Below are 15,522 nucleotides of genomic sequence, written 5' to 3'. Positions count from 1 at the left end.
TAGAACAGACTCAGAGATTCATCCCATAATTTTTGGTCATGTGTAAACTGATGTATAAGTGAAGGAAGCTGATCTGCAAAAAGAGGAGTATCAGATACTGTGAAAGATAAGAGATGATACGGAGAACACCACTGATTCCAAATGCCTTTTCAGTTTCCTAAGAGGCCCAACTATATTTCATTTACCTTCCTCTGAAATCTATCTTTGTAATAACCCTCTATTTTCTCTCCTTCACTTAAATAATAATAGGTTTTTGAAAATAAAAAAGCCCAGGGTGCCTGGGTGGCTCAGTTGGGTAAGCATCTGACACTTGGCTTTGGCTCAGGTCACCAACTCACGGTCGTGGGATTAAGCCCCATGTTGCCCATCTCCCCTCTCACCCACGCAGGAGGGAGTTTGCTAGAGATTCTCTCTCCCTTTCTGTCTCCTTCTGCCTCTCCCCCTGCTCATGCACTCTCTCAAATAAATAAATAAATCTTAAAAAAAAAAGATAAAAGCATTACTAGAATTAAGCTACTTATATTTACATTTAGCTATATTATTCAAATCAGTATTTTATAATTTTTTAAAAAATGGTTTAACTGCTTCATCTATATAGTAACAACAGAACTGCCACCTGGTGGCAGCATATACCTACTGGACTATAGGATTTATTTTTTGGAAAGGAATAAACTCTTCAAAAGTTAAACATATCAAATATGTATTCTTCTAACAGTCTTCTGCTACTTTTAGGATAAAATCCATACCACTTCAAATAATACATACAGCTTCTCATGATCTGATCCCAGCCTATTTCTCCAAACTAATTTCTGCTATGTAGCTTGATTCTCTATGCTCCAACAAGAGAAGGATGATGGTGGCTAATACTTCCTGAACTCTTTTCATAGTCTGACAATATTCTAAGTGCTTTATAAGTATTAGCTGAATTCTCATAATAAACCCAAGGCAGGTATTATTACCATTCTCATCTTTCAGATGGGAAGCAGGGGCACAGAGAGGTTAAGTAACTTGCCTAAAGTCACAAAGCTAAAAATGGCAGAGCCGTGATTTGATCCAGATGGCATGGTCTAGTCTAAGCTCATAACCACTACAATTATATTGCTTTTCACAACAACAACTCTGAAAAATTAGGTGGCACACACAAACTTTTCCTGATTCCCATTCATTCCCCATTCTGGAATTTACACTTCCCTTTATGATCAACTACTGCTAAAGCTAATGGTCACTTTTCAAGCCTCCTTCATACTTGATTTCTCATTTTTGACTAGTACTCCCCCCTTACTTGAAACTCTGTCTTCTCTCAGTTTCACAAACATCATCTTCTAGCTTTGCAAAGTTTGTGTCTCAGCATCCTTTGTAGATACTTCTTCACCTGCCTTTTAAACATGGGTGTTTCCACAGGATTCAACTCTCAGTCTGCATTAGTCTTCTTCCTGAGTGAACTCCTCACTTCCACAGTATCGCTAGTATTTTTAAACCAAGTATTGATCTCTAGCATGGGCTTCTGTTTTCCACTCCAAATACACATTCAGTTTTACACAGGGATGCCATATAAGCACCTCCAACTCAACATATCTAAAACTCATCTTTATCTTACTCAAATATGTTTCCCTCCAAATATGCCCACATTTCCCCTCTCAGATACCCATTTCACTCAAACTCTTCTCTTCCCCCACATACATTCATCTTCCTTATCTCAGAGATTAGCATCCAACTTCTTCTCAGTTGCTCAAGTCAGAGTAGAGTCATCTCTTGCCTTAGCCTATTTGGACTGCTGTAAAAAAATATTATAGACTTAGCGCTATATACAGAAATTTATTTCTCACAGTTCTGGAGACTAGTCATAGTTGTGGAAGCTAAAGTCTAAGATTAGGGGCCAAAGATTTAGGACCTGGGGAGAGCCCACTTTCTAGTTCATAAATGGTCATCTCTTTGCTTTAACCTCACATGATGGAAGAGGCAAGAGATCTATTTTTTTATAAGGGAACTAATCACATTCATAAGGGCTCTGCCCTCACGACCTAATCACCTTCCAAAGGGCCCACCTCCTAATACTATCACCTTGAAGTTGGGATCTCAACATAAGAATTTTGGAGAAACAGGGGAGCCTGGGTGGCTCAGTGGGTTAAAGCCTCTGCCTTCGGCTCAGGTCATGATTCCAGAGTCCTGGGATTGAGCCCCACATCGGGCTCTCTGCTCAGTGGAGAGCCTGCTTCCCCCTCTCTCTCTCTTCCTGCCTCTCTGCCTACTTGTGATCTCTGTCTGTCAAATAAATAAAATCTTTAAAAAAAAAAAAAAAGAATTTTGGAGAAACCCAAACATCTTCCTTACCCTTATACAACCAATTACCAAAGCCTCTCAATCCTATCTCCTAAACACTGATCAAAGATTTAAGAGCCTGTGTAGGACTGAAGTTAAGAACACCATCATCTCTTTGGTCAGACAGACTGGGTTTAAACCTTTGCTCTGCCACTATGACACTGTGCAAATTAATTAAATTAGTTAATTAAATTAAAAACTTAACCTCTCCAGTTTTCCCACCTATAAAATAGGGATAGCAACAGTATCCACAGCTCTAAGAACAGTTACAAGGATTAAAGGAGGTAATAAATATCCTTAGCATAAAGCCTAGCATTCGAAAGTACTCTTTAACTGGTAACTACTATTACTATCGAATTCATATTCTTTCTTCCACTGTCAAACTTCCCACTGTCCAAGTGAGTGATAATGAGGTAGAAATAGAAGTATGGATAAATGAAGAGATATTTAGAAGGTAAAATTAGCAGAATGTGGTGACTGCTTGGATCTGAAACATTAAGGAGAGTGCCAGGAAAACCAAATAGAATGTGAGGTAAAGTGGGCCTGTTTTACTGGGTAGTGAATGGTGTTAGAATGAGAAGAAAAAGGCTAAGTATGAGACACATACTTTGAATTAAAAAAAAAAAAAATGGGATTGGGTACAAGCTTGCAGGATTTAGACCACATAAAAATCTAAGTGAACTGTACTCCACAGTAATAATCATAACCCTGAAGGCAACTTAAAACAGACACTATACTGTTCATGAACAGAGGATAAAGGAATTTTTCATGATATAAAAAAATCTGCAGATTTAAACAAATAACCTAGGCAAAACTACTTCTGGGACAATGAATGGTATTAAATCCATCTGCAAATCAACCAAAACTTTGTGTAGCATACAAGATAAACATTATGTATGCTAAGAATATTTTGATGATTGCTACCACAAAAACACTAGAAGTAAAAAGGAAGTCAAAATGACAACAAAAATACGTTATACTAGTAAAATACTGGGCTCACATATGAAAATGACAGGCCTTTTTGTTACTGAACAAGACTTGTTATTTTGTTCCCACAGTGAAAATGGATCGGTAATAACCAAGCCAAAAACCCAACAGGTGCTCTTCTGACCAACTGCATACACTTGTAAAACAGATGGCCATGGAATGAAATGACTCGATAGCCCACACCGAAACCAAACTTCTGTATCAGGCTCTTATCAATTCACTTAGAACCTATTATTCAAAGCAATAGTTTAAATTTTGGAAGAGCCCTTTAAAAACAGGCTCTTTTTAAAATTTTTAAATTTTGGAAGTCTCTAAAAAAAAAAAAAAAAAAAAAAAAGAGAGAAGCACAATGGAAGATAATCCTACGGAGATGTATGGTTCTCTGTCTACCCCTCTCTCCTGTCCACCTGAGCACATGTATTCTCACTCTCTGTCCCTGCGTACAGAAAAAATGCATACAATACCTAATATTTTATATATAACAATTGGCAACAACCCAATTAAAAAATGGGCAAAGGACTTAAATAAACATTTTTCCAAAACAGACACATGGCCAAAAAGTGTATGAAAACATGCTCAACATCCTCAATCATTAGGAAATCACAAATCAAAACATAAGGACATATCACTTTCCACCAACTAGAAGAGTTAAAATAAAAAGAACAGAAAACAGTAAGTGTTGGTGAGTATACGGAGAAACTGGAACCTTCATACATTGCTGGTGTACATGTAAAATGGTACAGATGCTGTGGAAATCCAGTTTGGCAATTCTCAAGAAACACAGAATTGCCTTTTGATTTAGCAATTCCACTCCTAGGTATATACTCAAGAGAAATGAATACAGGTACTTTCATGCCAATGTTCACAGCAGCACTATTCATAATAGCCAAATAGAGGAAACAGTTCAAATGCCCATCAATGGATGAACAAACAAAGTACAGTAAATGCTACATACAATAGAATATTATTCAACCATAAAAGGGAATGAAATATAGATGCATGGATGAAAAAAGCCAGCTGGTAAGGGTCAAATATTATAGGATTCCATTTATAAGAAACATCTGGAATAGGTACACTCAATAGAAACCGAAAGCAGACTGGTGGTAGTTGGGAACTAGGGGAAGGAGGGAAAGAAGAGTATCTGTTTAATGTATAGGGTTTTACTCTAGGATGATAAAAATGTTTTGGAACTAGATGGAATTGGTGATTGCAAACTGTATTTACCAAATGCCACCAAACTGTTCATTTTTAGATGATTAATTTTTGTTAGGTGAATTTCATCTCAATTTTATTTTTTCTCAGTGTTTTTTTTTTAAGATTTTTTTTTTTAATTTATTTGACAGACAGAGATTACAAGTAGGCAGAGAGGCAGGCAGAGAGAGAGAGGTGGAAGCAGGCTCCCTGCTGAGCAGAGAGTCCAATGCGGGGCTCGATCCCAGGACCCTGGGATCATGACCTGAGCTGAAGGCAGAGGCTTTAACCCAATGAGCCACCCAGGTGCCCCTCATCTCAATTTTAAAAAATCATAGCTTCTTTGTATCTAGCACCAGAGCTTAAGTTTTCAATCACGATCTCATTTATTCTCCAAAATACCTGTTGAGATTCATGTCCTGCAACAGGATTATTCCCATAGAAAATAAACTGCAGAATTTGTGATAATTTAAATAACTGCCTGCTAAGTAAAAGTCCATAGTTGCAGCTGTAGGCGTTCAAAAATGTCAACTGGACAAATAAGCAAATAAATGTTTCCAAAAGTCCTAGTTTCTTTTACAGTATGCCAAATAGCTAGATTATAAATTCTTATACATATATACCCCAGATGCAAAACAACCTCTATAAGTTTTTCCAAATTAAGGTTTTAAATTTTAATTTTCATTTTAGTGGAATCCAAAGAAATTTAAATAATGTTCCTTACCATTTAATGTTTAACAATTTTCCATGAGAAATTTTTCTAGTTCGATATTGGAAATTTACTTACATTTCAATAAATAGTAGCCCATAATAGATATTTTACAGTCATAGTTTAGCTTTTCCTACAAATTTTATATATAAAGATAAGAGGTGTTTTTGTTTGAAAATAATTCTTGCGCCAACTTGTCATATTCTCGTCACTTGGATATATCCTATCTTTGCCACTTCCTCTCTTCCATGTGCTCAATTCGACTTTCAGTTTCAGTGACGACACATGACAGACCTCTTTGCTAAGTCTCTCTTCACTGGATCTTATTATGGCTTTTCACCCACTTCCTGCCATTTCTTGGATTTGCTTTAGAAGGCTTTCTTCACTATACACTTTAAAAAGACTATTTTGGGGCACCTGGGTGGCTCAGGTCATAATCCAGGGGTCCTGGGATTAAGCCCTGCATTGGGCTCTCTGCTCAGCAGGGAGCCTGCCTCCCCCTCTCTGCCTGCCTCTCTGCCTACCTGCGCTCTGTCAAATAAATAAATAAAATCTTAAAAAAAAAAAAAAAAAAGGACTATTCTGCCCATACTTTCCTCCATATTATCCCTCTCGAGGATATTAAAAACCAAGCCTGAAGGTCTTGAATTAGTTTTTGTCACAACACACAACTATTAGAATAAATGATGATGGGAAAAAATGATGATGAAGGTATCAAACTCCTGTATCCATTCTGAAGCTAAGTAAGCTATGTGACATATGAGAATAAAAGACTAGTAAGTTTTGGGTGCCTGGCTGGCTCAGTGGCAGAGCATGCAACTCCTGTTGCACTCCTCTGTTATAATATGTATTGTCCAAAGTAAAGGATATTTTGTAGGACTGTTTCATGCATTACCTTAGGAAAGATAATTCTGGGGGCAAGCAATACAAAGTCTGAATTAAATGAAATGTCTAAAAAGCCCCACGCAGAGCTCAAAAAGAAACAAAAAACTAGAAAGTTTTAGAGAAACAAGGATGAAGAGCAATTTTCTTAGTGGAAGAGCAATGTATCTGAAATATGCAAAGAACAATTTTGCACCACAAGTAACTTTGTCTATCAGAATGTAAACAGCAACTGAAAAGTCCAGCTATCAATAAGGTAACACAGCTTGCACCAAGCTCTGTCCCTTTTTGCATACAACTGGTACTATTTTTCAAACTGAAAATGCTCACTAAACAAATAAGTCATATAATTACTACTCACTGAATGCAAGAGGCAAATTTTTTAAAGAGGCAAATTTTTAAATCATTATTCAACAAATAATACGTTATGCTGAATAGCTGGTGCAAAACATTGATTTTACTGAATTCTGTTAAGTATACCCAGTGTGAATGTATAGGAGTAGTAACATTAATTAATAATATTAACTACCCAACTGTCTCCTAATTTTGTTCACTAATATTATAATACTTTCTTTACATGACAGCATAAATAATTTCACTTGGAAAAAATGAAGTCATTCAAAGTAGCTTAACACAAAGACACCCTATGTAGTGTCATCCCCATCAGCACCTTGTAAATGGGGTTAGCCCAGCTCTGAAAATATTTACTTAATAATGCAGTAATGTCTCACATCTCCATGGGTTAGGGTTCTTGCTACATTAACACTGAGGAAGTTAACAGCAACAAAAAACAACAAGTAGAAAAACTCAACTATCATAAAGCCCACTCACTGGTCTCCATTAGCTCTGATTTTTATAAACCAGCCTATCAAATGGACTGAGTTTTCTAGTCACAGCAAATCTCAAACAGCAAATTGGGAAAAGAGGCAGATGAAATGGAGCAAGGCAAGACAAGTATGACCATGGCAATGAGAACAGACAGCAAGGAAAAAAGAACTACAAAACAGAAAGGAAGTCTATGCAAGTCTAATAGTGGCTCCCCCAACTCTGTAATACAAGCAGCACTGGAATAAGAATGACAGTTGCAGGACTACACCAAAGTGAGGGCCCTTGGGAAACCTACCTTTTCTGTGTCTCATTTTTTAATTCTCTTTAATAACCATACGATATAAAAAGTTCTTCATCATACTGTATTTGATAACATTTTATTGTATTTAAAAATGATGTTTAAACATTTTTTACTGATCCTAAAAGAAATATTATAATTTGGAAAATACTGAAAGTGTAAAAAAAAATTAAAATTGCCAATAACCCACCACCCAGAGATAGCCATCATTTACATCTTAGTGCATTTTTTTCAGGCATCTTCATATATAAGTATGTATATATATTTTACATAACATTTTTATTAAGCTGGCATTATTTGTGGACATTTTCCCAACTCAAAAAGTCTTTATAGCATTATTTGAATGGCTACATTACCAGAATTTATTCTATCATTGCAGATTTTGGTTGTTATTTATAAAGCATACTATTTTGCATACAAACCATAAAAAATAATCATTTATAAAATCTAGATACAAAAAGGAAATTTTTCAATGATCAGCTTACTGAACACCAAGAAAAAAATTTTGAGTTATGGTTCATAAAACCAAGTTCAATGAACAAATAAGACATTCAGAAAGCCAAGTTTCTAAATCAGTTTTAGAATTGATCAGTTTAAGTGATTTCTGATGCCAGCAATAACAGACTTCCAATTACAGGTCAGGCACCATGATTGGCTGCATTAATATCAAGAGCCTTCTTTGTAAAGCAGTCTCAAAAACAAGGTAGCAGCATTTAATGCACTTTTACAAGTGAAAAAATTCACCCCAAATCCCACTGTACCTCCTCTCTCATTGTACTTATTACCCAGTGTCTGTCTCTTCCACTGAACTGTGAACAACTTAACAGAGATTTCCAACTGTTGGTATAAAACAGTTCAATAAAGGTTTGCTGAATGACTTTACAATACAAAAATTTTAAGTCTTAATCTAAAAGCACACAAGTTTAAACAAATGGAATAATGTATACACTAATTTTGATGATGCTGTTTCATTCTATTCCCATATTCCTAATGGTCTTCAAAATCTTAATGGCTGCATAATATTCCATTGCACTTACATGATATGGTTTAGAAAATAATTATTCTAATATTCTCTTTGAATGCTGTTTCCAGTGTTTTCAGATTGTACAGCTAATGTTCCAGCAAACATATCCTGCCTTATAAATCTGACAGATTTACTTCTGACTAGAAAAATTGGGCTCAACGCTAGAATAGACAATAATCTTATACAATAAAAGTGAATATTAAAGAAAAAGATTTTCACCCTATAGGCAGAGTTTTGAAGGACAGGCAAGAACACACATAGACACAAAGAAACCAGAGGTTTTTTTGGCCAAATCAATGAAAATAAATCCTCTGTTACAATATGTATTGTCCAAAGTAAAGGATATTTTGTAGGACTGCTTCATGCATTACCTTTAGGAAAGACACTTCTGGGGGCAGGCAATACAAAGTCTGAATTAAAAAACAAAATGTCTAACTAGAAGATCAATGCTTTCCAAACGAGGCACACACTTTACCTCCACTTTCTTGGATTCAGAGACTGCTGAGCTCAAGCTGCAGAAATGTAAGCAACTTTGTGCTTCTGAAAATGTACTGATTCCCCTTTTTCACCATTTACAGATTTTAAAGTAAAATCTACCAGGTAAAAGCACTCAAGCTCTGATCTTAGATAGAAGGAACTTAGGGGAAAGCCAACTCTATTTCAGAAATGTGAAGCTAGTGTATATGCACAATCATCTAAGAAACTTGTGTTTAGCATCTACCAAGGCATCTCTGCAGTATGGCCCCTTGAGGATTACTAAAATCATGGAGCCAGCCTCCTTTATTCGTTTTATTCGAAGGGACGAAAGGAGAGGAAGAAAGAAAAACAGTTAACTATATTATAATTTAATTGTGGTCCAAGTATGATTGCTAACAATTATCTTTAATAGGACAGAATATAATCTATAAAAGGTAACGTCGTCATAACCGAGGTAGGGGACCTTTGAGAACAGCCAGAAAATATGCTCGTTGGGGGTATAGCTCAGGGGTAGAGCATTTGACTGCAGAAAATATGCTCGAATATGTGATTTTTAAAAGAAATACGCTACTTAATTTACAACTTGTCTACATCAATTTTTTCACGACGCCCAGTGAGTAATAACTGTTTATAGTCTTGTATTGTTCGCTTTACAGGTTTTCTCTTCCACGCAGACATAGAATAGTGACTCCCTGAGACATACATAACAATTCAATTATTTGAAGCAGGAATTCTATAGGTTGCTTAGAATATGGTACCTTTCGTCCCCCGCAGTTCCATTCACAGTCTGCACTAACATTCCACACAATACAAAAGCGCATGCCACGACAAAGACCTCCAAACACAAACATATAAAGCTATGCTACTAAAAACGCCCCCAACGCGAACTTCACAGCTGGCACTTGTGGCACACTCAAACCACCACTAAGGCAGCTGTCACAGGCCAATCACACACCCAGAAGTGCCAGCGAGCCACCAAAAAAAGCTAAGCTGATGATCGGCGTACAAATCCCCCACTAAATAAAGAAAAGCCCTAAATCCCCACCCTGAAAAGCACAATGCCGGCACTACCCAGGAAACTCCCTACAACAGTGAAAGGCTGGAGATTTAAAAGCAATGAATACCAGCTTATAGCTATACAGTAAAGAAAAGGTTTTATTTGAGCATTCACAAGAAAGAAGCCACACCAGCCAATCATCACGGAAGTGTCATCTGCTAGGTAGTAACACCAGGCTTTTTCAATTGGAAAAAAAGAGAGAAGAGGGCAAGCGTAAAATTCAGGTCCTGAAGCACCTCGCTCCCGGGTAGCGAACCAGGGCTGCTGCGACCGCCGCTTGCCAGGCCCTCTCCCACCCCTTTCCAGCCACCGCCTCCCACCGCGGGCCCAAGAGCCTCCGGGAGCCTCCGGCTCTCTTACCTTCGCTTTGCCGGCCTCCAGTTTCTTCTGTCTCTCCTCGTCCTCCATGGCCTCTGAAGGGAAAGCTGAGGGAAGACAGGGAGAGGGTCGGGGGTAAAAAGGGAAGGTCGATTCCGACAGAGGTGGGACCGCAAGATCCGCCGCCTAGGGAGCAGGGCCGGGCCTGGCGCTCCCCACGCCCGGCGTGGAACCAGTCTCCGCGCTCACTGGCTGACCGTCCTCAGCCGCACAGGGAACGCCGTCACCGCCGCCGCCATCTTCGTCTCCACGTAAACACACGGCAAGGCGGGAGTGGGAAGGGGGGGGCACGTCGGTCCGCGCAGCCGCCGCGAGCCCTGCCTTGCCGGGCAGGTGCGCCCGGGGCCCCGCCCCGTGTGCCGCTCCGCCCCCGCTGGATTCGGGTGTCTTTGCGGGGGTACTCGGCCCGGGAGCCCGCCTCGGACTCCGGCCCCCACAGGCGAAAAGCCCGCGAGGGTGAGCGCCCTTCTTCGGGGACGCACGCTCCCCAGGTGGCGGTCTGGCTGAGAAGCTGGGAGAGAGGGGGTGTGCCAGGGGCGCCGGCAGGATTCCACCCACCGAGCTAGGGACTCGCTTTTAAAACACTGAGATTTTTCAAGTTACAAAAATAATATATATCTAAGGGCGAAGTTGGTGACCGATGAAGAACCCAGAGGAAAAGACTAAGGTGGGGCGGAGAGGAAAAGACCCACCGGACGTTAGTTTTTGGATCTAGATGAATTCCTCCTGTCGAAGAATTTGGGAGATCAGCCAGCAGTTCTCATTACTTTTTTAGCTCAAAGCCCCTCCCTTTTCCCCCACACCGGCCCGCCCAATCTCCGATTCAATCCTTCAAGGCCCACCTCACGCGCCGCCCAAAGAGCTTTTCTGATCTCTTTGTTCCCTCCACCGCAGTTAGGAGTATCCAGGCACAACTTACTCCCCTTCCTCTCCTCCTTCGATCTCCCTCTCAGCAATGACGTCCTGAAAGGAACGTAGGCTTTGGAACCTGGGTTGGGGAGAACACACTTTCTAGCTTGAATGACCTTGAACAAGTTACCTATCCTCCCTCAGGTTACCTGAAGTTTTGGAAGGGTTGTTAATATATGTGAGTCAATATATGTGACTGCCTCTGACATACTAAAATGTCCTTAATTAATGGTAGTTGTTTTTCCACTCCTCGTATTTCCTTTATGTACTCTGCATGATATTTTAGTAATTTATGCACCACTTTTTAGTCCACCTCATACTCTAGATTCCTTCATGGCAGAGGCTGTCTTGCTTATCTTGACATTACTGAAATGACTAGCTAGCATAGTGTTTTGCACCCCATAACACTTGTTAGATTGAATTGAGCCATTTTAATAATTTTCATCTCTTCCCTCAATACTTTTGTTCTCCCCACCCTCTTACTCTCAAATCCATTTCTGTGGTAAGCTACACATGTTAATGTCTCAGGTTGATTACTCAGGCTGATCATGTTTCTCTGTTTTGAGCTAGGTTGGATTCAAACTAGCAGGTGTGAACTAAAATAAGTTATGAGTTCAATCATAGAAGTGGTGTTAGTGAAAATAGGGTTGAAAAATGAAAAGACCAAAGATCTAAAGTCTACCACTACCCGAAGACTAGGTTTAAAGACTTCTCATTTATAAATTCTTAGATTTTAAAAAATACTTTTTAGGGGTGCTTGGGTGGCTCAGTGGGTTAAGCCTCTGCCTTCCGCTCGGGTCATGGTCTCAGGGTCCTGGGATCTAGCCCCGCATCTGGCTCTCTGCTCATTGGGGAGCCTGCATCCTCCTCTATCTCTGCCTGCCTCTCTGCCTACTTGTGATCTCTGTCTGTCAAATAAATAGGTAGAATCTTTAAAAAATAATAATAATAAAAATAAAAAATAAAAAACTTTTTAGTCTCAAACTGTACAATGCATACATATTTGTGCCAGTTTTAACACTCAAGTATATACTGACCTGTTAACCTGAATTCGGCAATAGGTAAGAGGCATTTTATCATAGGAATAAAAGAATTGAGCCAGTAAAAGGAGAAGTGATTTATTTAGTCACCCACCTAGCTAAGAGTCAAACTAGGACTACAGCCAGGTGTTATAATATTGCAGTGATTTAAATACTGCCTGGATTAAGGGATTGTGTTTCTAGATTCTGATTGCCAAAACGAGGAAGCCCTAAATTATCTGACAAGATGTTTGTTAGTAGATACTACTTTCTCAATGACAAAGGAAGTCAGCTGTTCCACTATGTACTAAAAATGTCCAAAAACCTTCTAAAGCAACAAGATTATTTCAAACTTTCCCTTCACTAAGACAGACCAATCATATACACCTGTTTTATATATAATAGATGCTCAGTAGATGTTGAAAGTTAATTGTGTGTTGACTTATGTTAGAAGAGCGTGTGGCACTTGTGCTCTGATGCTTCCTTATGGCACCTATTCATGTCGTGTCATGTAATGTCATGTCATTCATTCATTCATTCCCTGAAAAGATATTTGAGCGAAGACTTGAAAGTGATGAGAGAATGAGCCATGGGGATAAGTGAGGTTACGGCAAGTCTAAAGGCCTGTGACTGTCATGTCTGTGACATGTGACTGTCATGTAAAAGAAAAAGCGGGATGTAAAGGTGGCTAGAGTACAGTGAGGAAGGAGAATAGTGAGAGGAAGTATCGAGGTAACAGGAGGCCAGATCCTATAGCATTCTGAAGGTCATTAGAAGGACTTTGGCTTTTACTCTCAGTGAGACAGGGAGCCATTGGAGAACATTGAGTAGGTAAGTGACATGATCTGGCTTATGTTGTTAAAAGACATCTGCTGCTATGAGGATATAGCCTGTGGGGAATCAGTCTGGATGCTGTTGCAATAACCCAGACAAGATATAATGGGAGTTTGGACCATGGTAGTGATAGTAAATCAGAGTCTGTATATATTTTGCACATGCAACTAATAATGCCACAGTATTTGTATGTGAAGCTTGAGACAGAGAGGAGTCAAGGTTGTAACTGAGTTGGGGAAGAGCTAATTTAAAGGAGACCAAGTTCATTCAGTTTTGGACACAAGTTAGCCATATATTAAGTATCCAAGAATTGATATCACATTGACCCTCATAGCCTGGAGTTCAGGAGACAGGTCCAAGCAAGAAATATAAATTTGAGAATAGCATATAGATGGCATTTTAAGTTAAGGGTTTGGATAAGACCATCTAGGGCCATGCTGTCCAATACAGCAGCAATTTAGCCAAATGTGGTTATTGAGTATGTGAAATACTGCTGGTCTGAACTGAGGTATGCTATAAGTGTAGCAGTGAATTTCAAAGACTTAGAATTAAAACAAAAGAACTTAAAATATCTCATTAATATTAATGATGAGTGTCCACAGTAAAAAAAGTACCTTGCATATTTACCACTCCATCTCCTTTAGACAAAGTCACTCTTTTGGAATTAAAAAAAAAAGTCCCAAAGAGCTTCGTAAGTCATAGCCAAGTACAGAAATTGGAAGTTAAGACTGATTTCATCAATCATGGATGGAATGACTTTACTGAAGAGAAAATATGTTGATATTTCTATAAAAACCAAGATCCAGAAGTCAAGCAAGGCTATGTGAGAGATTTTCCAAAAGTGCTGATTTTCTGTCAGTAAAAATTCTTAAACTTAGAACAAAAATAAAATATTTCCTGAAGAAAAAAAATAATAATTTTATACCTCATATTAATATAAAAATATATTTCATACTGATTATATGTTGAAATGCTAATATTTGAGGTATAGTGGGTTAAATAATATATATATATATGAATTTCACCAGTTTCATTTTACTTTTTTTGTTAATGTACCTACTAGAAAATTTCAAATTACATATGTGGTTTGCATTTGTGGCTCACATTATTTTCCTATCGAAACTTGCTGCCCTGCGGAGCAAGTTTAGGTGAGGATGTGATTCAATGACTCAGTCTCAGAGCACTCCACCTCGAAGAGGGAAGGGGAAAGGCCTCACCAAATGAGACTGCAAATTCCTTGCAGTGGATACTGCAAGGAATGAAAATTTTCCTCTACTCTTCAAAGGTTCTTCTGGATGGCCTAAGAATTAAATTGACATAAACAGATTAATGGGTGAGAATTGCATTTAATTTTCCATCTACAGGAGCCCCACATACATGAGAGATTCAAAGACAGAAAGGTAAAATGAGGTACATACGCTATCCTGAGCGAAGGAATGAGATGTGGCCTAGGGCATCAAAGGGGAGGAGAGCAATTTATAAGTAAAAAAGTTGTTTAGTAATCAGATGTTTTCCCTGCCATACAGATAAGTCATTCAGGTAAAATTTATATCTTGTAATGACTCAAATTCTGGGAAAGACCCCCAATTTAGACTTTCCCAGGTAGTTAAGGGAGGGGCAAAATTTCTCTTAAGCCTGTAGGGTTTTGATTGCCTTCACGGGGAGGAACTGTGGCAAGTGCTGCTAATAAGTGAAGTAAAATAAGACCTGAGAAATGGCCGCTGCATTTAGAAAGGTGGGTAACGAGGTTTCTATGCAAGTTGTAAATCAATCCTTAACTCTTTCCTGTTGAGTGCAAACTCTGCTTCAGTATCCTTCTCAACAAAGAGCCTTTGAAAGTCACTTCCAGTGGACCAGAATTGAGAAGGAAAATCTGTCATTCCAGATTGGAATTACATTCCAGTGATTCTCCTGCATAACATGTGTACAACTCATAATTTAGCTACACTGCTTTTAGTGTTTACTTAATAGTAAGAACTGCACTACACCTGTTTCCAAAGAGGAATTAAAGATTTCTTTTTTTTTAAACTTTTTTATTTTTTATAAACATATAATATTATTTTTATCCCCGGGGTACAGGTCTGTGAATCGCCCGGTTTACACACTTCACAGCACTCACCGAAGCACATTCCCTCCCTGATGTCCATAATCCCACCCCCCCTTCTCCCAACCCCCCTCCCCCCAGCAACCCTCAGTTTGTTTTGTGAGATTAAGAGTCACTTATGGTTTGTCTCCCTGATATGAGGAAGTGGTGATGCAACATGGGGGTTTAAGGGGGTAGGAGAAGAATAAATGAAACAAGATGGGATTGGGAGGGAATTAAAGATTTCTAAGGGTACTTTTTCTATTTTCCATTTATTTTTTTTTTTAAGATTTTATTTATTTATTTGTCAGAGAGAGAGAGAGAGAGAGAGAGCAAGAGCGAGCACAGGCAGAGTGGCAGGCAGAGTCAGAGGGAGAAGCAGGCTCCCTGCGGAGCAAGGAGCCCGATGTGGGACTCGATCCCAGGACGCTGGGATCATGACCTGAGCCGAAGGCAGCTGCTTAACCAAATGAGCCACCCAGGCGTCCCTCTATTTTCCATTTAAATACATATCTTCCTCCAACAAT

At 38.9% G+C, this 15,522-nt stretch overlaps 1 protein-coding gene across 9 annotated transcripts in view; it reads right to left on the bottom strand.

The window, feature by feature from the left end:
* AKAP9 (A-kinase anchoring protein 9) overlaps positions 1-15,522 on the bottom strand; it is a 197,080-nt gene that overhangs the window by 149,035 nt on the left and 32,523 nt on the right. For 6 of the 9 annotated variants that reach the window (XM_059171080.1, XM_059171082.1, XM_059171083.1 and 3 more), the window contains exon 1: positions 10,133-10,387. In XM_059171080.1, coding sequence (XP_059027063.1) covers positions 10,133-10,180 — 48 coding nt within the window. In that variant the 5' untranslated portion in view covers positions 10,181-10,387. Of the gene's footprint in view, positions 1-10,132; positions 10,389-10,992; positions 11,012-15,522 lie in introns of those variants that run through there. The other 3 variants (XM_059171078.1, XM_059171077.1, XM_059171085.1) reach the window with 3 other exon arrangements.

The sequence above is a fragment of the Mustela lutreola genome, chromosome 4 (assembly GCF_030435805.1).
Source record: "Mustela lutreola isolate mMusLut2 chromosome 4, mMusLut2.pri, whole genome shotgun sequence".
Classification (NCBI taxonomy): Eukaryota; Metazoa; Chordata; class Mammalia; order Carnivora; family Mustelidae; genus Mustela; species Mustela lutreola.
This window is presented reverse-complemented; position numbering and strand designations above follow the sequence as displayed.